Genomic DNA, 22,245 nt, shown 5'->3' on the forward strand with positions numbered 1-22,245 from the left:
GGCGCTTGTGACGTGCGGGGACTGCGGTGGGCCCGGGTGCTGCGGCTGCCGCAGCGCCCGCCGCGGCTCGGGCTCTGGCTCCCCGGCATTTAAAGGGGACGCGGCGGCGGCCCCGAGGATGGGGGGCAGGTGGAAGGGACGGAGCAGAAGCACATCATCCACAGTCCCTCGGGGCTGGAGGGATTCGTGAGCCGGAGCTCAGAAATCCGGGGGTGGATAAGACCGCGTACCCCCCAAATCCCGTAAGCACCCCTTGCTCCATCCTGTCCCTAAATCCCTTAAGTAGCCCCCTTCCCACTACTTCCACTCCAAACTCAGCTGGGACAGACAGCGTGACCGCTGCTGCCCCGCATGAGTCTTGGGCTCCGGGAGGACCGCGATCTAAATGTTGGGGTGGGGGCTGTGTGTAGTTTGAGTGTGTTTCATGTGCTTGGTGGTGGGGTAGTCCCAGGGGCAGAGAACTGAACCCCCTCCTTTCCCAGGTTAATGGTACCCAGTGTCCCTTCATCTCCGGGGACTGTCATAGCTCCCCGCCACCCACAAGTCCTTCCTTCTCCCCGAGCTACGCACCCCCCGCCCGCATTAGAGCGAAGCGCCCGCCAGCTGGGGGTGTGCCAGAGTGCCTGCTTTCCAGTCACCTCTAAAAATATCTCTCCTGCTACCCCACCGGCAGCTGCCATCTCCCTGCCCCTACCCAGTAAGAATCACCTCTGCTTGTCCACCCCAGGCAGGGGACCCCAGAGGTGACGCCTAGTCCCAGATTCCTCACTGGCACCGGGGCGCAGACTAGCTAGGACAGGGAACATACAGAGCCTCCGGAGTTCAGGTAATTTCTTCAAGAGGCAGTAGAGATCCCTGAGTTTTAATCCTATTTCTGATGCTGTGTGATGTAAGCTGGACCTCTCTGCACCCCCTCCCTTGCCCATTACGGGTTAATGAACAAGAAAGGAGTTTGTGAAGTTGCGAGTGTTGGGGGCAGGAATCCTAGCTTAATTGTCAGATCTAATTTCTAGTGATGGGCATACTTATTCTTGAAGCAGAGAGGGCTTGACAGTTTTTAAGTGCTCACCCCCACTCTCAGTCTGCATGTTTCTTGTGGAAAACTCCCCAAACTTTCCTATGGGCTCTACCCTCTCCCCCATTAGGAGAATTTCAAGCTTAGACTTAAGTTAGTGCACACACACACACACACACACACACACCCCTACCCCGACTTCCCACAGATCTAACCTAAAAGTATTTGTATCAAAGGAGCAGGCAGGGGCTGTGATAGGGAATCAGGGCTGCAAACATTGATCTTAGATGAGACTAGAAAAGGACTTCCCTCAGCCCCCAAAAGTTTGCCTCCTGGCTGCTCTAGCATGTGGGAGAAACTCAAAGGTCCTGTCCTGTTCTCCACGGGGACTCTGGTGGTCACACAGAATTTTTTGTTGCTTTGTTTTTCTAGACAGGGTTTCTCTGTGTAGTACCGGCTGTCCTGGAACTCACTCTGTAGACCAAGCTGACCTCTAACTTAGTTTCACCTGCCTCTGCCTCTGCCTCTCTGCCTCTGCCTCTGCCTCTGCCTCTGCCTCTGCCTCTGCCTCTGCCTCTGCCTCTGCCTCTCTGCCTCTCTGCCTCTCTGCCTCTCTGCCTCTCTGCCTCTCTGCCTCTGCCTCTCTGCTTCTGCCTCTGCCTCTCTGCCTCTGCCTCTGCCTCTGCCTCTGCCTCTGCCTCTGCCTCTGCCTCTGCCTCTGCCTCTGCCTCTGCCTCTGCCTCTGCCTCTCTGCTTCTGCCTCTGCCTCTGCCTCTGCCTCTGCCTCTGCCTCTCTGCTTCTGCCTCTGCCTCTCTGCCTCTGCCTCTCTGCCTCTGCCTCTCTGCCTCTGCCTCTGCCTCTGCCTCTCTGCCTCTCTGCCTCTCTGCCTCTCTGCCTCTCTGCCTCTGCCTCTGCCTCTGCCTCTGCCTCTGCCTCTGCCTCTGCTGTGATTAAAGGCAATGCCCTGCACTGCCCAGGACTTATCGCTTATCACCTGTCAGAAGTGAGTGACTTTTTTTTTTAATGGCAGTTGTTTTGAAACAGGAATTTTCATGTAGTTCAGGGTGGCCTCAAACTCAGATTCTCTGCCCCTATCTCCTGCATCACCAGCTGCCAACTGGTCTATGCTATGAAGCCAGAAAATAACTAGGGGTGAATGGGGCAAGGACCAAGTGTCTGTGAGGCTGTGTCAATTTTTGGGAAGAAACCCGGAATACCTGGCCTTCTGCTCTGCAGAGAAAAAGACAAGATTACCAGAGTGGAGGCGCTGGACTTTAATCCCAGTGTTTAGGAGGCAAAGGCAGGAGGATCTAAGTTCAAAGCCAGCCTAGTCTACAGAGAGAATTGCAAGCCAGCCAAGGTTAGGTAGTGAGAGCCTGTCAGCTGTCAGCATTGGGACTGGTATAATTCTTTCAAAGGAAGACAGGCAAGTAGTTAACCCCCTCCAAGAGATGAAAATTAATCTTATCAAGAGTATTTTTATTACATGCCTGGAATCTCTGAACTCAGGAGGCTGTCCAGGTTGGTCGACCCTGTCTCAAAATTAAATACAAAGATAATGGGTTAAGGGCATGCTGTATAGTATCTGCAAAGCCCTGGGGTTGGTCCTGACTGTGGGACGAGGGGAGTGAAGCAGGAAGAGAAGAGAAGGTTGTTCTGTGTGGCTGCTGGTGACCCGTTTGGTTTGTATCTTTGTATCTGACCCTTGCTTCCCTCCCTGCCTGACACTTAGTTCCTCTCTTTGTGATTGCTTTTACAATGGGTGTGGCACCCTCTGACCTATCACCTCTAACTCTTGTCTTGGGACAAAGGTTATATCAGCCGGGATTCCAATGGTGACAGTTTCCCCAATGTCCCTTGCATGCGGTTCCCTCGTCTACCATCCCTGCCCCTTTCTCTCTCACTATCTCAATAATGTTGTCTCCCAGAGCACTGCTAGTTTTTGCTAGTGAGCTTTAACCTCTTTCCAGTTACTAGCTATAGGTTCTTTGAGGGGATAGAGAACACTGAGAGCTACTTCCTGTCTCTACTGAAAAGCTTTGCTCTGAGAAAGCGAGGGTGGTCAGCTCTATAAAGAGGGTTCCAGAAGCTGTGTCCTCTTGATCCTTCCCTAGTCTACTCTGGAGGCAGTGGCTTCTGCTGCCTTGGGATAGTCAGGGAGTGTGTCACCTTGAGAGTCAAGAGTTTACGGTGCCACCCATTGCTACCACTAGAGGGCAGCAGCCACCTAGTTTTTTTTTCTTTTCTTTTTTTTTTTTTTAATCTTTGCTCTAGTATCTTTCCAATTCCAAGCTGTATCTTTCCAATTCTAAGGGGCTGGCCTCTGGTCTCATAGCCTAGGGGTGGAGGGGTAGGGGAGTAGGGAGGCACCAAAAGCTGTAAATGGTATCTGTATAGATGCTCTAATGAAGGTCCTAACCAAAAGATCACCACCCAGTCACTGAAACTCCCGTGGAAATTTCAGCTTGCCCTGTTGGTGAGATCCCTGAACAAATTAGTGCCAGAGGTGAGTCTCATATCTCCTGCAGGCCCAGGGCTCTCAGCCTCTAGACAGTAGTGAAGTGTTTATGAACCAGCTACCACCCTGCTGAAGCAATGCAGCCTGTGGGAAGTGAGTTGATTGCTCTGCTCTCTGTCTTCCTGGCTGTGATGAACCATGCATGAGATCAGGAATAAAGGTGACTGGTAAACCGTGATGCACCCCACGACTCATGTGTGGGCAAAAGGTCACGCCAGACCAGCCTCTGAGATCTGGTTTTGAAAAATCTCAGCCACTTTGAGTGAGTGACCTTTGGGTGAATCTCCTACTTAATCTGTCTACAACTCCAACAGTGTCCTCTGTAAACCCTCCGGTAAGCTAGGGAACTAGCCAAGGGTGCTGTTAGCAAGGGGCGTGGCCTCGGTGTACATGTAAGAGTTTGCTTTTGCTCGTGGGCTTGATGGAAGAAATAGTCTGATGGGATCAGTAGCGAAAGGGAAGCCAGTGGGCAGGCACTTTGTTTTGGAGACAGAATCTTTCTATGTATCCTGGCTGTCCTAGAATGTACTAAGTAGACCAGGTTGGCCTCAGACTCACAGAGATCCACTTGCCTCTGCCTCCCAAGTGCTGGGACTAAAGGCTTGCACCACCATACTCCAAATAAACAGGTATGGACTTTTTGTGGATTCCCTCCCGCCCGCAGGAGCTCTGGATGACAGCTGGAGACCAACAGTTTCTAAAGGTGGTGGTTAAGATAATATACTGACAATGAGCGGGTGTTTTCCAGCTGTTGGACTACGATGCCTATCTAGGGTAAGTGGAGCCCTTCAGAATGAGGCCTTAAGCCCCTACTTTTCCACCCTGGGATAGGAGGAGCCCTCTTCAGCCCCCTTCAGATTTGTCCTCTCCACTGGAGCTCTATGGATCCCTGAAAATTTTCTCTTCTGTGGATCCTGGTGTCTCATATAACAGGGATCCAAGCCAGAGATTCCACAGGCTGGTAAAACCCCAGGGGTGACTCCTGGAGGGATAAAGTGGAGAAGACAGTTCTCTGAGGGAGAGAGGTGGCCAAGCTCCAATACCAACTCTGAAATGAGGTGTGCCAGGCCCAGAAGTAATAAGAGTGGGTGAGGCTTAGGATGCTGTCACTTGGTTGGTAGAACTCTGTTAATGCCAGCCCTAAGAAGGTGAACCAGGAGGCTCAGGAATTCGAGTTCATGCTTATCTACAAAGCACGCCTGAGGTCAGCCTGAGCTATAGGGAACCCCTTCTTTAAAAAGAAAGAAAGAAGTTGGGGTGTGTGGATGTGTGGTGGGAAACCAGGTTCTGTTTTGGTCTTTACCGCACTGGGTGGGAAGTGCATGCAGGAAGGTAGAAAGGCAAGCCAAGGGAGGGATATTCTAGGACAGGATCTCTCTGTCTCCCTCCTTATAGCTGCTGGCAAACAAAGGTGACAGGGACATGCTTAAGTTGGGTGGCTTACCTGCTGTGTCCGCATGCTTGCTTTTCATTGTGCCCCAATACTCACTCCCTTTGCATCCCCAGCTGTTTTCCCTTTGCCAACTTCCCAAAAGATGACTGACCCAAAGTCTCATGACTACCTAGAGCTCCCACTATGTTCCAGGAGCCTACTCTATCCTCCCTGCCTGACTTCATCCCAGACACCCTCTCCCTAACACCCCCTCACATAGCTGCCCACCCCTGCCTCCCTCTGCCTTTTTAGCCACTGCCGCTCTCTCTCCCCTCCCCTACCTGTCTCCCAGGTATGCCGTGGCCTGGTGAGGGGGGCTCCCACCTCCTTAAGCCCCATTGCTTCTCCTGTTGCCTGCTTGCTTCGGACTCTGGCAGAAACCCCACCTGCTGGCACGTGCTTCCCAGGGAATTGGCAAGTGATTAGCATGGGCAGCACATTAGCACAGGGCCCAGCAGCTCCCAAAGAGACTCCCAGGGTCTTGTGTGGTTTGCATACCTACCTGGTAATTTCAAGGGCTAAAACCTAGCTCTCTGGCCAGGCCCAGGGAGGCTCAGGAACTTGGCTTTCCAGGCCTGGCACTTATTGGCATCCAGGCCCAGGAAAGACCTGAGACTCATTGCCCACCCGGCCTTGGTGATGTCAATGGCTTTTCCAGGAGCCTGGCTCCTCCATTTATTCTTGATCCCAGGGGGATCACGGGAAAAGGAGGCTGCTCCCCCTGGGTACATGAATCTGCTGTCTACTCTGCTCTGACACCAGAAACCTCCAACCCAGTTGAGGAGTCTCAAGGAGTGATCCTTGACGAGTCATCCCCTCTCTTAAGGGATCCTATGAGAGCAGCAGAAACCGAAGCCAAGGAAGCTTTTGGCTTCAAGACTAGTATGGCCCCCTTGCGTCGACCCCAGCACGATTAACTGAGAGACAGGCAAGGGACGGCGGGGTGTGGGCAGCACATTGGTTCCATCTCCTGCTTAACCAGCCTTGGGTCCTCCTCAGGTCTTGGATGTGCCAGCGACCCTGGCTGTGGCCCGCTAATCAGCTTCTCCCTGGCCGGCTCCCGCCGCGCCGCCTCTCGCTTGCCTCCTCCTCCTGCTCCTCTTCCCCCTGCTCCCAGGACGGCAGGATGGCTGCGCCGGGCGCGCCTCGCTTCCTCCTCACCTTCGACTTCGATGAGACCATCGTGGACGAGAACAGCGACGACTCGATCGTGCGTGCCGCGCCAGGCCAGCAACTGCCCGAGAGCCTGCGTGCCACCTATCGCGAGGGCTACTACAATGAGTACATGCAACGAGTCTTTAAGTACCTGGGTGAGCAGGGTGTACGGCCCCGGGACCTGCGCGCTGTCTACGAGACCATCCCCCTGTCGCCAGGCATGGGCGATTTGTTGCAGTTCATAGCCAAACAGGGCTCCTGCTTCGAGGTTATTCTCATTTCGGATGCCAACACCTTCGGTGTGGAGAGTGCCCTGCGTGCCGCTGGCCACCACAGTTTATTCCGCCGCATCCTCAGCAACCCGTCGGGGCCCGACGCGCGGGGACTGCTGACGCTGCGGCCCTTCCACACGCACAGCTGCTCGCGCTGCCCGGCCAACATGTGCAAGCACAAGGTGCTCAGCGAATACCTGCGTGAGCGGGCCCGCGACGGCGTGCACTTCGAGCGCCTCTTCTACGTGGGTGATGGTGCAAATGACTTTTGCCCCATGGGGCTGCTGGCGGGCGGGGACGTGGCCTTCCCGCGCCGCGGCTACCCCATGCACCGCCTCATCCAGGAGGCACAGAAAGCTGAGCCCAGCTCCTTCCGCGCCCACGTGGTGCCCTGGGAAACAGCCGCCGATGTGCGCCAACATCTGCAACAGGTGCTGAAGATGTGTTGAAGACCATCGCCTGCCAGGGGTGCTCGGGACAACCGACGGAGGAGGGACGGGACTGGGGATTGGTTAGGATCACCTAGTTTTACTACCCTCCTCTTTCCTTTCGCTTTGCTATGCTCCTCCGGGCATATCTGGAATTCAGTCTGCTTGTGGGCTGGGAGCAGGGGTTCAGAGCCGTCCCTATCTATGCAGTTAACACAGCTCTGCTGCCTTCCCTCCAGGGAGGTGAGCACCCCTTGGAAGGCAGGCAGTGCCCCTCGAACTGAGAGGAACGGGTTCCTGGAAGTTGGGAGAAGGAACATCTCCCACTTACTTTAGCTGCTGTACCGGCTGCATAACCTCCTCTGCCCAGTCTTTCAAACGGACTCAGGATCCCCCAATCCGCATGCCAGTACCAGATTCCTCGCGGCAGACCTATGATGCTCTCAGAAGACAGCTCTAGGTCTTGATCTTGCTTCAGCCAACGCAACCCTACACTACCGCTGCGCTGGCTGCGCCTTGCTTCCTTCCCCCTCTCCACCCCCACCCCACCCCCGCCCACCAGACACCCCCCACCCACCCAAAGGAAGAAAAAGTCAGAAGGAACTACCGCCTCCTGCTGGTAGAACGAGGTAGAAGAACCGACCACTGACCTCGGAGAGTGTGAAAAATCCTAGCACTCCAGCAAGAGACCAGGGACTTCACCAAAGTCGTCCCCTCCCCCCCCGCACCCCTCCCCCCTTGCATTCCCCTTTGCCCTTATGGAACAGAAAGCCATGTTTTTAAGCAGAGCCAGGGAAACCCAAGCCCTTCCCCTCTCTGGAGTTTCAGACCAATAAAGGAGGTGAAGGGGGACAAAGGGACTTGTTCTCTTGTGCCACAGTGAGAAGGGGGGATGAAAGAGAGGTGCTCTCTGCTCTCAGGGAGTCCTATTTAAGTAGTGAGGGCGTGAAGAGCCCAGCGAATGGCTGCTTGTGACGTCAGGGGCCTAATGGGAAGAGTAAAGAGGGTTGAGATTGAGAGTCCTTCTGGGGCAGACTGCAGGGCTTCCGTGTTCCCTTTCCATCACTCCCTGTCTGGCCTTCTAGCCCTTTGGAGCAACTACCAGGAGGTCAGCAGTTTTATTCAAAGCTGGCGATCTTCTGAGCATGAGCTGGGGGTCCTCTGGGCAAGGTGCTTAAACTCCTTGCCTTCTAGGTTTGTTTGTTTTTGTATTCTTTATGCCATCTGCAGCAGTCCCCCCTGAGTACCACCCCTCTCTAGCCCACCCTCTTCCCACTGCTGTATGGAGCAGGGACTGAACACAGTTCACAGCCCAAGAGGTAGACAGGTCCTTAGTCCAGCTTTGACTGTGGAAGCTGGCTTCCTGGGGCTCGAGAGGCCCACCGAGGCAGTGCAGGGTTGGTGCAGGGATAGATCCTGGGCTGTCAGCAGCTGGGCTCCACATAGTTCCCTGGGAAGAATCCAGTGCCCTCTGAACTGACACCCTCACACCAGCCATCCGAGTAGCGGCGAGTGACACAGATGACGGTGCCTTCAGAGAAGGAGAGCTCATTGTCCTTTTGCCGGGTGTATGGGTACAGGGTCACCACTGTGGGGCAAGAAGAGAACCTTGTGAGGTGTCCCCTCGGTCATGCACGCACCCGCCCACGGTGATACAGGAGCTGTAATACTAGGTCGTGCGTAGAGGGGCTTTGGAACAGTCAGGTACTACTCAATAGCAGGCCAGCTGCTCTTTCCCAGCAGGGTTCAGAACTCAGCTCATCCAAAAGGAAGGAGATGGAGAAAAAAGATAGGGTCGCCCGCACCTTGGTAGGGAAAGCAAATGCTTCCGGCTTGGAGAGTGAAGGCCAAAGCAACAGAAGCCAGAGAAACCTGCCAACGGATTCTGCTGCCTTTCAGTCCCAAGAGTTGCAAAGGTACCTTTCTCCAAGTAGCTAGCAGGGACCCAGCTGGGCTCATCTGGTCCAAAACCTGGTGGGGGCGGAGGCAGCAGCCCCAGTTCATCCCCCTCTAGAGCTGGGGGAGGAGGCAGGGGCAACTCTGCTTCTGGGAAGGAAGACAAAAGGGTTCGTGTAAAGGAAAGTGGGCCAACCCTGCAGCATCCTCAAGCTCTAACCAGTTCCTGTCATCACTCATAATGCCTCTAGCCAGACTCAGCACAGGGTAGACAGATCCTACGGGACAACACCTAGGCAGCTGGCTTAAGCTATAAAGGTTCCGTTAAGTGAGAAGCTTCAAAAACAGGGCTAGTGTAAAATAGTCTATCTACTGCTTCTCTGGGGTCCCTGAGGAGCACAGGGCTGAATGAGAGAGACTCAAAGTGAATACTGAGAAGGCAGGACCCATCTTACCCAGAGGGGGCTGGGACACCTCCAGCGGAGGGGGCGGCAAGAAGACCTCGGCAGACAACGGTGGAGGAGGCGGGGTTACAGGTGCTACAGGTGGAGGAGGCGGGGTTGCAGGCGCTACCTGTCCCTTGGACTGGGGGATCCCACTGGCACCTTCCGCACTGCTAAAAGACCAGATTATATGCTGATTAGGGACGGACGCCTTCTAGCCCAGCGTCCCAGAGGGGTCCCCAGACCTCATAGTAAGATCTGCATTAATTTTTCCCCCAGCTAGTGGTTTTTCGTTTTCTCAACCACAAGACTGCCTGGAGGCCACCTCTCAAAATCCACCTGCTGTCTACCCACCCACTAGACTCAAGTGCTCACCCTGCCGAGGCCAAGGAAGAGGCAGAGGAGGCAGCGGAGAGCTTGCCGTCTGGCACGGCTGGGAGCTGCACCGGCTCAGGGATCCGGGGTGGTCTCCTAGGGAGTGGAGTAGGGTGGTGTGAGGAGGGAGGGTTCTCTGCTGAGCAGAGTTTAGGGTTGAGGAAGGGCGACTGGCGGAGGGTGAAGCTGGGTGCCAGGCGCAGCAGCGTCAAGGCGCCAGGTGCTGAGGGTGAGGGGTGGAAGAAGCAGTTGAGAACCACGAGTGGCTGGGTAGGGCTGGTTGGCATGGCCTTGAGGCCTCACCCCAGCGTGGCGGAAACAGGTGTAGCAGGCGCCTTTATGCTCTTGCGAGACAGGGTCCCGGTCCGTGACAGCTGCGTGCTCAAGTCCTGAAGGGAGAACGATAGGGTTGATTGACATCTGGGACACGGGGAGGCATTCTTACCCACATCCCTGAGAGGAAATGGGGGAGGGGAGCGGAGGGCGAGAACTGGGAGGGCTAGCCAGACTCAGCAAGTTCCTACTTCCACTTCTCAGCCCTCCTCCCGTCCTAACCCTACCCCCACCCCTTAGGCCTGCAGCAGGTCCCCCAAAGCCGTCCCACAGAAAACAACCCGCAGCACAGACGCCGTCTGAAGGCCACTTCCTCTGCACAGCCACAGTGACTGAGTTGCCCTTTGCAACCCCACACTATCTCAAATTCTCAGGGATCTGGGTGGCTTGGTGGTCCTTAGCTCTGATTTAGCTTGTACTCCAGCGCGAGCTAAGGAGCCTCACATACGGGGGGGGGGGGGACTCCTTGTTTCCCAGAAACCTATGGAAGTGACCGTCCCCAAATTCAAGGCAGAGGGATGGCAGAAGCCAAGACACTTAGGAGAGTCTCAATGATGGGGTGCAATCCCAAAGCCAAGAGACACCTCTGAAACTGGGACTTCCCCCAGCGTGAGCAGGGGAGGGGATGGTGTGGGGGAGGTCATGTTCTCTGTCACCCTGCCCCACTAGAGGCAAGACGGGAATTACAGGATAAAGGATAAGTTGGAGGCTGGGTACATAGCTCAGGATGGAGCTTCTGCTGAGTTTATAGAAGGCCTGGGTTCCACCCAGGGCACCATCAAAAGAAAAACAAAAGATAAGAAGGCTGGACAGGAAAAAGGAACGGATAGAGAGAGCTGGGAACTGAAGGAAAGAGGTATTTTCTCTCCTGGGGGTCTGGCATAGTATCAAGGGGTTAAGACCCAGGAAAGCTTCTAATCTAATCTGACATGAAGCAGTTGGGCACAGTGTGATAAGGTCCCCTCCGCCAACTCTTTTTGTTGCTGCCTCCTGTCCCTATCAGCAGCATTCTGGAGTGACTTCTTAGAGCAATGACCTCAAACCCCCAGACAGAGGAAGTCGCTATTCTCATGTGGCTGAGGAGAGGTTCTCATGCGTGCCCTGACACCCTTCCCCCTCCTCCCCCTCTTCCCCTTCTCACACACACACACACACACACACACACACACACACACACACACACACACACCACACACACGACCCACTGTGGGGTGGGAGTGGGGGGTGGGGCCGGGACAGCTTATGATCTTCCAGGAGCAGTGTCTGAGTAGAGGGAAGTTAAGGACCTAGGGAGAGTGGAGTTTAGGCCACGTGTCCTGGAGTGTGGAGAGGAAGAAGGGGATGTGAGGTCGTACAAAAGCTTGGGGAAAGGCGAGACGAGAGGGAGCTAGCTGTACGGCAGGACAGGGTGGGCAGTGGGGGGTCAGCAGGGTTTCCCTTACCTTGACTCCGTGGCCAATGTCATCCAAGCAGGCAAAGTTGAGGGGTTTTCTGTGGTAGGGAGTGAGGGAAGGCAGGCTCTCAGGAGGGATGACTTTCTGGTTAGAGGGCAGCCGCACAACAGTGGCCAAAGTGCCGATCTCCCTTCTAGCTACCTTCTCCATATGCATGTTTACCATCTGCACGACAGGGTCGGGAGGTGGGAGGAGACCGTGAGAAACAGCCTGTACAACACCATTCCCTTTAAAAGAGGGAGAAAGCTAACTAACGGGAGGCAGAGGGAGGCAGGTAGAGCTCTGTGAGTTTGAAGCCAACCTGGTCTATATGATGAGTTCTAGGCTATCCAGGGCTACATAGTGAGAACCCCCATCTCAAAGCAGGGGAGGAGGAAAGAATGGGGGTCATGGGGGGACCAGAGAGAGTCCCATGGCCATGCAGCCATTGGAGAAAGAAGAGCAGCAGAGGATGGAGCCACTTTGGAGCGACTTCCGGGTAGAAGAGAATGAAGGTTATTATTAGCTGTGCAGGAACCAGAAGAAAAGGGAGGGAAAAAAAATCCCTGGGGTTGCTGGACAGCAACCAAAGGACAGGGCAGGCTTTGGTGCAGATGGGCATTCCGTGGAGGTGGCAGAGAACTGTAACTAAATCAGCTGTCCCCTTCAGGGAACAAGTACGGGAATTAGCTTCCTCTCCAAATGTTCCCTCAGGCCTTGAGGGACGGGACCTTGGGTCTTCAGGAAGAAGAGGAAAACACACCCTATACACTGACCCCTCAGGGACCTATGGTCAGACCAAAAGAACTCCCACATGTTTTGTGGGGTCAAGGATCCAGGAAGGACGGCTGAGAGTATTTATGAGCCAAGGGTAGGTATTTATGAGCCAAGGGTGGGGACTCTGTATGGTGTTGGCACGGATTCCTGTGGGGCTGACGATGGGCTTGCCTGGCCTGCGTGGAGGGCATTTATTAATCATTGGATGTGTTCCAATGAAGACAGGGTGGCCTTTGGTCTCTCCTGCTCTCTGCAGGTACTATGAAGAGCAAACAAAGAAAGCTTTTAGAGAGAGAGAGAGAGAGAGAGAGAGAGAGAGAGGGAGAGAGAGAGAGAGAGAAACTTTGTATCTAATGGGGTAGCAAGAACAACACTGAGACACAGCCATGATAGATGTCTCCAAAGTCTGGAATGTGCCAACTTTCTGCAGTCCGGTTGGCCAGGTGGGCATGGAGAAATGTAGGGCTATTTGAGTGGGACTGAAGAGCCAGGACAGAAAGAGGGATGCCTTCCCACATCCTTACCTGGCCCAGTGTGCTCATCTTGGCTTCTACCTGCCGCAGGGCAGCACCCTGTAGATCCAGCATTCGAAGAGTATGCCCGGCCAGGTTACCCACTTGGTAGGCCACACTGGCTAGGGCCTGGGTGGTGAAAGCCATCGTCTCTTCCAGCGCCTTCCGCTTGTCTGTGGCCTGAAATACACACAGCCTTGGCCCGAGGCCAGCACATTCCACTGCTTCCTTGGCAGAGTCGGATGGAGCCAGAAGAGAATCTAAGGAAGGCCAGAGCTGAACTTGGAGAAAGCTGCGGTCCTTAGATGCCTGAGGTAGCTTTCCAGAAGGATGGTGTTGGAGTAAGTGGGGCATGGGAGGAGAGTGCAAGGAACATTGGGAAAGCAGATCGCAGCCTGAGAGAACTGGCTGTGAGAGTCGGGGCAGGAATCCTGTCCTCCAGTAGTTGAGGTGAGGCCAGAGTTGAGAGGACCCTACTGCCTCCCTCAGCAAGTGTCTCCTGGCAGGCTGGCTGGTGACAGGAAGGGGAAGGCGATGCTGGCTAGGGGAGACATTCAGCCACTTAAAACTCAACCAGCCAATAGCAGGCTCTTACCTATAAACCAAAGTCCTCAAACCAAAGTAAGGCCAGGAGAGACAGCCCCCTACTGACCTTGCACTTCCTTAGCCCCAACCCTCAGGAAGGTGTATAGGAACCGAGAGATGGGCAGCGTGTCCCAGAGCCAAATGACTTCATCCTCTCATTGCCGCTGACAGCTTTCTAACATGCTTCGCTTCTTTTCCTTCCTTCTTTTCTTTTCTTTTCTTTCTTTCTTTTTTTTTTTTTGAAACAGGGTTTCATGTAGTATAGGCTCACATTCTCTGTGTAGCCAAAGCTGGTTGGCCTTGAACTCCTGATATCCTTCTGCCTCCATCTCCTATGTGCTAGGATTAGAGGTGTGTGCCATGGCACAGTTGGCATTACTGCTGTTGCTGGTACTACTACTACTACTACTACTACTACTATGTTTTTTGAGACAGAGTAGCCTTGGCTCTCCTGGAACTCACTCTGTAGACCAGGCTGGCCTTAAACTCAGAGATCCACCTGCTTCTGCCCCCTGAATGCTGGGATCAAAGGTGTGTGACATCTCCACCCGCCCATGCACAGTTGGCTTTAAGATACTATCTTCTGCCTTACACACACATCCCTTGCTTCTCTCTAGCCACACTAGCTCCTGGCGTTCTAATCCCTAGAAGGAGAGATTGTGTTCCTACCTCAGGGCCTTGGCGCCTACACTTCTTAGAGCTCTTCTCACTAGATGGTTCCAGCGTCTCCACTTCTCTCAGTGCCCTAAGCTTTTACCCAGCTCGCATTTATGACGTATCATATTTGCCCTGTTCTTTCTTTTTCTTTTCACCCCTCCCTCATCCAAATATCAACACCCTGAAAACAGAGCTGGTCCATTCCGTTTTGCATCCTATGCTGGCATAGTCCTCAGCACACAGAAGATACTTAATACATGTGCATTTGTTGGCTGGTTGACAGGCCAAAGGAGAACCCAACACGAGGTGGGCAGCTTCCTACGGCATGCCAGACACTGGCCAGGGCCACACTGCCAGTCACTGGGAAAGGGATGACCAGAGAGTGGCTAAAGACAAAAGAGGGCTTTTTTTGGTCCCAGACCAGACCTTCAGGCCTGGGTCTCTTGCTTCACCAAACAGCTTCCTCCTTTCCCGTCAACCATGAGCACGGAAGCCTGTCCTTTTGGGTGGTGTGGGGAGGTAGAGGTGAGACCAAGGCAAATTAGAAGGGGCAGTGTACTGACAGGCAAGGCTGCACCCCTGTGGCCTCCTTGCTTGGGATTTTGTGTGCTCCATGGGCCCCACCACTGGTGCTATAAGAGTTGTATCCTCTGTGAGATTCCTCTGGGTTCCCCTCATGCAACCTGAACTAGAGAGAACCTTCTGGAAAAACCCGCGCCATGGTCCTTCCCTTCCCTGCTTTTCTGTTCTGACAGCAGGAAACCGATGTTCATTTGTGTGCTGATTTACATGTCATCTGCATATGCAATAAAATTTACATCTCATCAGCATATGCCACCCAAAATATTGGCTAAGCAGAGAAGCTAGAGAGGGCTGCAGGCTTCGCTCTAGGTCTTTGTTTCATAGGTAAGAAAACAGGCTCCCTCTGCCTGGTACCCAGCCTGGCACATGGACTTTGCAACCCAAACAAGAAAGGTGCCTGTTTGGGCCCAGCTCTGGGTTCCTCTAGCCCAGATGTTTCTAACTAACCTCTAGCTTTAAACTTGTCCCAAAGTCAGGTCTGGAGGAGCAAGGGCCTGAGATCCTTCACCTAAGCTGTCATGCAAATGACCCTGTTTTTACGCTCAGTCAACCCTGACCTATGCTGACCCATCTGCCTCCTGCATGGGCTTCTGACACTTAGTTGGGGAAAGATGGGACAGAGACTTTATTAAAGACATCACCCCAAATTTTTCCTCTGTAGACAGTCAGGGATGGCTAGGGGCCAGAACTCTACACAAAAGAATCCAGGGATTCCAACCTGGGTCTCGGGGCTTCCGATACCCTGAGTGTGTTTGCAAAGGCTGTCACCTGGATAGAATGGGACTTTATCACTAGCACGTGCCTTTTATCCTTCTGAAATGGTAATAGAAGCCACAGCAGATACACTTATTTATTCTGCCCTTCTTAAAGGATGATGGGCCCTGGGCAAATGGTTTAACACACTGTTCCAATTAGTACTTGTAACCAGCCTAGAGAAGGTATAGAGTTTAATTGGAACCCCATCCCACCCCCAAATGGTAGCACAGGCCTGGAATAGTCTTTGGGGGGATTTGGGGGGAAGCTGGGCAGGTCATAAATTCAAGGCCAGCCTGAGCTACAGAGTGGCAATATTGGAAGGAAGGATGGAAAAAAGAAAGAAGGAAAGAAAGAAAGAGAGAGAGAGAAAGACAGAAAGAAAGAGAGAAAGAGAGAGAGAGAGAAAGAAAGAAAGAAAGAAAGAAAGGAAGGAAGGAAGGAAGGAAGAAAGGAAGGAAGGAAGAGAGAGAGAGAAAGACCCCTCAATGGGAAACATACTACACATTTCTACGTAAATAGGTGGCAGACCTGGTGACTCAGCTTTGTGACTTCAGATCCTGCGTGCACACAAATTACACATGTGGGATTGCACCCACTAGCAGCACTTTGAGGTGTGGGAAGACACCGATGGAACGGAAAGGCCTATTTCCATCCCTGCCAGGGAAGGAGAATGCCTAAGTGCAGGGCAGGCAGGACTGGTAATAAACCACATGTCAGATCATCAGGCTGGTCACTCAGTGTCACACACACACACATACACACACACACACACTGGAATGACACTCAAGGTAGCACTGGGCACAGGAGTCAGAATCCTAGCTGCTCTTTGATTTGGGATTTTGCTTTGCTGAGTTTGGTTTATTGGAGGTAGCATCTTGCTATTTAATCCTGACTGGCTTGGACTCACTTATGCAGACTAGAAAACAGGTAGAACTTTCTAAGATCCCTCTGCCATAGCCTCCCAAGTACTGGGATTACAGGTATGGGCCACCACAACCATCTATAGTTCCGAGTTCGAATCCTGTCTTGGTGACTACCTTGGAGGAATCAGGAAATACAGTCCCTTTCCAAAGGGCAGCTTTCTCATTGTGAAGTGTGCATAGTGCGCACCAGGTAGGACTGGGGAAGGGACAAATAGAGGCTGTGGGTGCAGAGAGAACTTGCCTATCATTGCCTCTTTGCTCTGCCATTTCCCATAGGCCTTCGGGTCTTTTTTCTCCCCAGCTACAGGAGGAGGCCCCTGGTGCTGTCTCACAGTCTGGCTAGGATTTTGCTTTGCTTTGCTCAGTAAGAGGTTGCAGACTTGGTCTGTCACTCTTAGAGCAGAGGAAACCAAGGACCAGGGGTACAGATAAACTGTCCAGCGCCATACACTATATCAGACAGATAGAAGGATGGAGAGGAAGGGGCTCAGATGAGAAGGCAGGGAAGCCATGCTTGGCTCTGCTATCCAGAGCTGGGTGACACACACACACACACACACACACACACACACACTGCTGTTTTCGCATTCATCTACAGGAATTATAGTCTTTGTTTCACATGGTGGCTGTGAGGGTGGGCAATCATAAAGTCCTCTCTGCCCATCTTCCTTCCCCAGGAGTCAATGTTATATGAGCAAGACTACTCCAGGGTGGAGTGGAGCTTAGCTCAGCAGAAGAGGTTTTCCCAGACAGCCCTGGGCTCCCCTCCCAATGCCTTAGAAACTGAAACAAAACGACTTGACACAAACAATGGCCAGGTGAGGTGGTGGGAGCCTGTAGTCCCAGCACTGAGGGAAGGCTGAGACAGGAGGATTGTAAATCTGAGGCCAGCCTGGGCTACAATGAACTCAAGGGCAGCCTGGGCAACAGTGAACTCAAGGTCAGCCTGGACTACAGTGAACTCTAAGGCAGCGGAGGCCACACAGTGAGACGCTGTCTCAAAATCCACACATTGTGGAAAGGTCTGCGGCTGCTCTACAGTGCCTCTCATTTCCCAGCAGCCAGACTGGGAGTCCCCTGCCTCTGCACCACACCGCGTTCTTTCCTCAGGGTCTGCTCCGACTCTCCTCTGTTCCCCCTCAAACATCAAGGGACAAACCCCTTTCCCGTGAGTGGGAAGTGTTCTGGTTCCCCTAGAGCCAGCTTAAAGACAGTCCCGGCACCTGTGAGAGGTAAGGTGTGAGAATCGATTATAGATACAGCGTTATACACATACCCTCTACCTCTGAGGCTATGGCCCGAGAACAAGGGCTATGGCTTTTAGGAAGCTTGGGGATTGCGTTGAAGCCTGAAGATTGCTCAGCCAAGGCAGGAACAGATACCTGTCAGATGACCCTACCAGAGGGACTATGCTGCAGGTCCCTGTGAGGTGTATCCTGACCTGAGCCATCTCCACTTACCTGCAAGTAGTTATCCTCGCAGTAGTTGGCCACCCGTAGCAGGGCGCTGTGGTTGCCCCGCAGAGCCTCCCGGCCCGTGGGGATATCAAACTCCTGCAGCTGCTGTAACTGCTGCAGCTCCGCCATGGCTTGGCCTCGGTGGGGTTCCCTGGGGAGCCTGCTGGGTTTTGAGCCTCACCCTGCCCCTGATTGGCCGCTCTGCCTTCCCTCCCTCTGCTTTTGGTTTCCTCTGCGTGAGAGACTCAAACCTGCCTGTAAAGGGGTAGGCATGCTCATTCCGGGACAAGAGGAAGTCAGACCCTGGGCCCTGGGCCTGGGCCTCTCTGTACCCTGCTCAGGAGAAGGGGGAAACCAGGGGCCTGTTGGGGGCTCGGTCTCTCAATCTCACCAAGCAAAGGAAGCCAAGGTCGGGGCATCTGTGATTGCTCCCTGGTCCTGGAGAGGAAGCTAGTTGATGGGGGGATGGGGTAGTAGAGACAGGAGGAAGGGGCTGGCCTGCTATGGGGGTGGATTTTCCACTCATGGAAGAGGGGAGGAAAGGGCAGAGGGTGGGGGCTTCCTTGGGAAGCTTGGGATGAGTCACCACGGGATTGGGGAGTGGAGGGTGGATAGGATATGGAGATAAGTCATACTGGGGGGGGGGGGGTGGGGCTGGGCTGGCAGTACAGCTCCAGTGGTAAACAGCTCCCGCAGCAGCAAGAAGAATCAGGGTTAGACACCAGGAAGACACAGCTAGAGTTGCTGAATAACTGTGGGCAAGCCTGTGAAGGGTCAGGTAGGAAGTCCTGTGACCAGTATTTGTGCCTAATGATGGTAGGAGAAGGTGAAATTGACCAAATAACTAGTACAGGGACTCGGATCAGCAACAGGAAGGCCTTGGATGTGAGACAACACTGGTCCAGATGGATGTGTGGGCTGGAGGCAGCGCTGGTGAACAGAGCGCTGAGTGCGTTAACCAGGAGTTGGAAAGTCCAATGGTTCTGTCTTAAGCTTGAGTTCAAGGAGGTCCCAGATGTGAGTGGGGGGGATTTGATTCTGCATCTGGGATGGCTTTACAGAGCCCCTCCCCCTCCCAGTCTGTCATCCTCCTGGCAGAAGAGGAACCTCTCTAACCACACTGGTTCCTTAACATTTCCTCAAGAATGTCCCTTGCTATTGGACAAATGTCAGCCAGAGCTCTGCTAAATGTCATAGTGGTGTCAGGTGGTCCTGGGAGAGGCGAAGGGAAGGAGCAGGCTGTAAGGGGAGTGTCGGGGACTGAAGAGAAGGGAGTTCCACACTCCAGGGAGGACACGGAGGCCAAGAAGCAAAAGACATGGCATTAGGGTGGACACGGCCACTGGATACTAACTGTTGAGCATTGGAACTGAGGGTGTGTCTTTATGGAGTGAATGCAGAGTGAGCCTGAAGACCCTTGTGCAGTGAAATTATGGAACCCACTAATGGAAAGCACAGGGGGCTTCAGGAGGGAGAAAGCTAGGAGCTGTTGGCATGGGGAGGAGCAGGCTTGGAGCAGGCTTTGTGATGGAGAGAGACAGGCTAGTGGGGCAGTAGGCTAGAGGGAAGCTGTGGGGCGGGGAGAAGGGGTGTGGTCACTAAAGGAGAGAGGCTGATGGAGTTTGCTCCGGGGGCCCACAATGGAGATGGCCTGTTTTAGAACGTTAGTGTCTGCTGTGGATGAGCGGAGGACTGACTGGGAGGCTCAGCTAGAATCAGGACTTAGCACCCTGAGCTCATGATCAGCTTAGGCAGCAGAGATTTGGCTTTGCCAACCATCTGTTTCATCTGAAGATTTCTCAGCTGATGAGGCGCTAGGAAGTTCAAACACCATTGTGTCTGGGTCCTGGACCGGTGATCTGGAGAGAGCTCTAACAGGTAAGGAGGCCTTGGGGCACTGGGCTGGGATCTAGTTTTAGCATGACTCAGTTTAAGCACCAGGCTGGCTCTCTCATGGTTGCCTGGAGTTTTGATGGTAATAATGTTATTGTCGGAAATAAGAAGACGAAGAAATGTGCCCTGGTCACTAGGCTCCAGGCAGTACGAATGTTTTCCGTGCGTTATTGTCTTTTTTTATTTCATATGTATGAATGTTTGGCTTGCATGGATACACTGTACCACGTGTATCCCTGGTTCTCACAGAAGAGGTCAGGAGAGGGCATTGAACCCCCTGGAACTGGGGTTATAGGTGGTTGTGAGCCACGAGGAGGATGCTGGGAATCAAATCCTTATCCTCTGCGAGAGTAATAAGTGCTCTAAAAGCCACCTCTCCAGCAACCCTAAGCATTATTTTTTTTCTTTAGTTTTCACAATAATAGTGGGATTAGGGATGTCGATCAGTTGACAGAATGCTTGCCCAGTATCCTCAGTGTCCTGGGTTTCACCCCCCGTAGCATATCAACTAGGTACATGCCTGTCGTTCCAGATCTTAGAGGAGGCAGAAGGATCAGAAGTTCATGCTCAGCAGCATACAGTCTGAGGCTAGCCTGGGCTACAGGAGACGCTGTCTCAAAAAACAAACACTGCTACTGTCGTTATACTCATTTGCTAATGGGGAAACTAAGACCCAAAGAAGCTGTGTGACTTGTCTCAGTCCATACAGGAGGAAGCAGCAGAGTTGGGGGTCACTGCTGGACTCTGGCTGCCTCCAAAGCTCCTAGTCTTAATATTGTCCCCGGACAGGACCTAGAGACAAAAACATGCCCCCGAGTCATCACACAGAGCAGTCACTCTTTGTCCCAAGTTTTCCAGCTTCAACTCTATTTCCCCTTCCTTTTCTATTTCCTCCGTAAAGAGGCTCTTATTCAAGGACAGAGATTGCGCCACCCATAGCTAACAGGTCACTTCTAGTCCTTCTAAGCCTTTGCTCATGACAGAGCAAGGAGTGGAGGGTACATTGCGGGGGAGGGATACATTGTGGAAATATTAACCAATGAGGGTCTTTGGTTGGGCCCTAAGGCCAGGAAGAGTGTAGAATTGGAAGGGAAGCGCTCATGGTTGTGGGATCCCGTCAGGACCCAGGTCTCCCTCTAGGGCAGGATGGCCCAGGACCTCAGTGAGAAGGAGCTGTTGAGGATGGAGGTGGAGCAGCTGAAGAAGGAAGTGAAGAACCCACGTGATCTGGTGAGCCTGCAGTCCCTCTTTTGGGCTTCTGTATCTCTTTCTGTTCGAAATTGAGGAGACACTAGGCACAGGATGTATTACTGGGCTGGGGTGGGGTGGGCACAGGGGAGACTCTGAGAGCTGTGTCTCCAGGCTGGGCTGGCATGATCCCACCAGGCTGGGCTGGCATGATCCCATCAAGTGTTTGAGGGTTGGTCCAAGGTACTCAGCCTCCTGCCTGCCTCTTTCTCCTCCCTCCTTCCTCTTTGACCTCATCTCTACCCTGCCCATCTTCCTCCGATTGCCAAGTCATGGATTCTATAAAACGAACAAGAGCTATGACCATGTTTTGTCATCTTACAGATTTCCAAGACAGGAAAGGAAATCAAGGATTATGTAGAGGCCCAAGCAGGGACAGACCCTCTTCTCAAAGGCATCCCAGAAGACAAGAATCCCTTCAAGGAGAAAGGCACTTGTGTGCTAAGCTGATGGCCCACCCTCACCACCATCACCCTCTCTGTCCCTCCTCAGCCACGCCCAAGTGTACTGGGATACCTAAGGACCAATGTTTTCTTCCTCTTAGACACAAATAAAGATGCTGAGAAAAAGCAACAACCTCGGAGTGGATTCTCAATCATGGTCTCCATTGTCTTCCTCCATCCGCCTGCCTTTGCCTATGGTACTGCCATGGGAGGGATACAGGAAGGAAGTGTTAACCAGTGAGGGACCTCCCCTGGGGGTGTGTGGCAGGGAAGAATGTAGAAATGAAGGCATAGAGAGAGTTGGACACTGAGCAGGTGGCAAATGTCTTCTAGAAGTGCCTCCAATGCCCCAAGGCCCCAGAGGGCAGTCCTTGCAAGCACTCACTCCTCCTAGAGTTGCCCCACACCCATCTTTTCTTCTCCCACCATATCTATGTAGCCTGAGCTAGAGGCTAGGATGAGGGCTGTCCTGCTTCATGCCCTATCCTGATAGCCACTTCCTAGTTATTCAGCACAATGGAGGGGTGGGAGCTCAGTTAGTAATGTGCTTGCCTGGCATGCAGAAGACCCAGGGTTCCATTCCCAGCACCACATAAGCTGGGGATGGTGGCTCTTACCTGAAGTGCCAGCACTGGAGAGCTAGAGACAGGAAGCTCAGAAGTACATAGGAAATTTGATACCAACACCCTGGCTATGTAAGACCCTGTTTCTATAAAATGAAACAAAATAGGAAGGAAAATAAAAAAAAAATTGCCATAGATGGGATGGCCTGAAGACAAGAGGGAGGGAAGGAGAGAGAGAGAGAGAGAGAGAGAGAGAGTCTGTAGGGTTAGAATTACATTGTTTATGGTTTATATAATGTATTGAGTGTCTGTTATGCATAGGGCAATATATCCAGAAGCATGAGAAAAACTAGCTGGTTCTTATTTTCATGGAATTTGGTAGAGAAAACCTAAAAGAATTTGCAGTGAAGTCAATAGTCACGCCACAGTCTGGGAGAGTCAAGGGTGGTGAAGAAGCACACAACAGATGCACTGTAGGGCAATGAACAACAAGGTCAAGGCAATCGAGACCAGCAAAAGGGCCCAGTGTAAAGAAGTGGAAGGGGGGT

At 53.0% G+C, this 22,245-nt stretch overlaps 3 protein-coding genes across 22 annotated transcripts; 2 read left to right on the forward strand and 1 right to left on the reverse strand.

Annotated features, from left to right (window-relative positions):
* Positions 1-32: 32 nt before the first annotated feature.
* Phospho1 (phosphatase, orphan 1) lies at positions 33-7,673 on the forward strand. Its single transcript, NM_153104.3, has 3 exons — positions 33-242; positions 4,199-4,308; positions 6,084-7,673. Exons 2-3 carry the CDS (start codon positions 4,264-4,266, stop codon positions 6,840-6,842), a joined length of 804 nt encoding a protein of 267 aa, NP_694744.1. The 5' UTR covers positions 33-242; positions 4,199-4,263; the 3' UTR covers positions 6,843-7,673.
* Positions 5,605-18,009, reverse strand: Abi3 (ABI gene family, member 3). 13 transcript variants are annotated; one of them, NM_001163464.1, is made up of 8 exons: positions 17,942-18,009; positions 12,603-12,770; positions 11,311-11,487; positions 9,839-9,924; positions 9,536-9,631; positions 9,173-9,333; positions 8,742-8,867; positions 5,605-8,409 (listed from the first exon to the last, which is right to left on the reverse strand). In NM_001163464.1, the coding sequence occupies exons 2-8, from the start codon at positions 12,735-12,737 to the stop codon at positions 8,246-8,248; spliced, it is 945 nt and encodes a 314-aa protein (NP_001156936.1). In that variant the 5' UTR covers positions 12,738-12,770; positions 17,942-18,009; the 3' UTR covers positions 5,605-8,245. The 13 variants fall into 13 exon arrangements, with proteins under 13 accessions (NP_001156936.1, NP_079935.1, XP_030102085.1 ...); NM_025659.4 differs by having other exon boundaries at positions 17,554-17,972; XM_030246225.1 differs by having other exon boundaries at positions 7,664-8,409; positions 9,173-9,330; positions 17,554-17,972.
* Gngt2 (guanine nucleotide binding protein (G protein), gamma transducing activity polypeptide 2) lies at positions 17,305-21,267 on the forward strand. 8 transcript variants are annotated; one of them, XM_030245574.1, is made up of 4 exons: positions 17,305-17,325; positions 19,345-19,428; positions 20,565-20,673; positions 21,016-21,267. In XM_030245574.1, the coding sequence occupies exons 3-4, from the start codon at positions 20,590-20,592 to the stop codon at positions 21,139-21,141; spliced, it is 210 nt and encodes a 69-aa protein (XP_030101434.1). In that variant the 5' UTR covers positions 17,305-17,325; positions 19,345-19,428; positions 20,565-20,589; the 3' UTR covers positions 21,142-21,267. The 8 variants fall into 8 exon arrangements, with proteins under 8 accessions (XP_030101434.1, XP_006532294.1, NP_001271322.1 ...); XM_006532231.3 differs by lacking the exon at positions 17,305-17,325 and adding an exon at positions 17,752-17,815 and having other exon boundaries at positions 21,016-21,264; NM_001284393.1 differs by lacking the exon at positions 17,305-17,325 and adding an exon at positions 17,828-17,959 and having other exon boundaries at positions 21,016-21,264.
* Positions 21,268-22,245: the final 978 nt, after the last annotated feature.

The sequence above is a fragment of the Mus musculus genome, chromosome 11 (assembly GCF_000001635.26).
Source record: "Mus musculus strain C57BL/6J chromosome 11, GRCm38.p6 C57BL/6J".
In the NCBI taxonomy this organism is placed as follows: domain Eukaryota; kingdom Metazoa; phylum Chordata; class Mammalia; order Rodentia; family Muridae; genus Mus; species Mus musculus.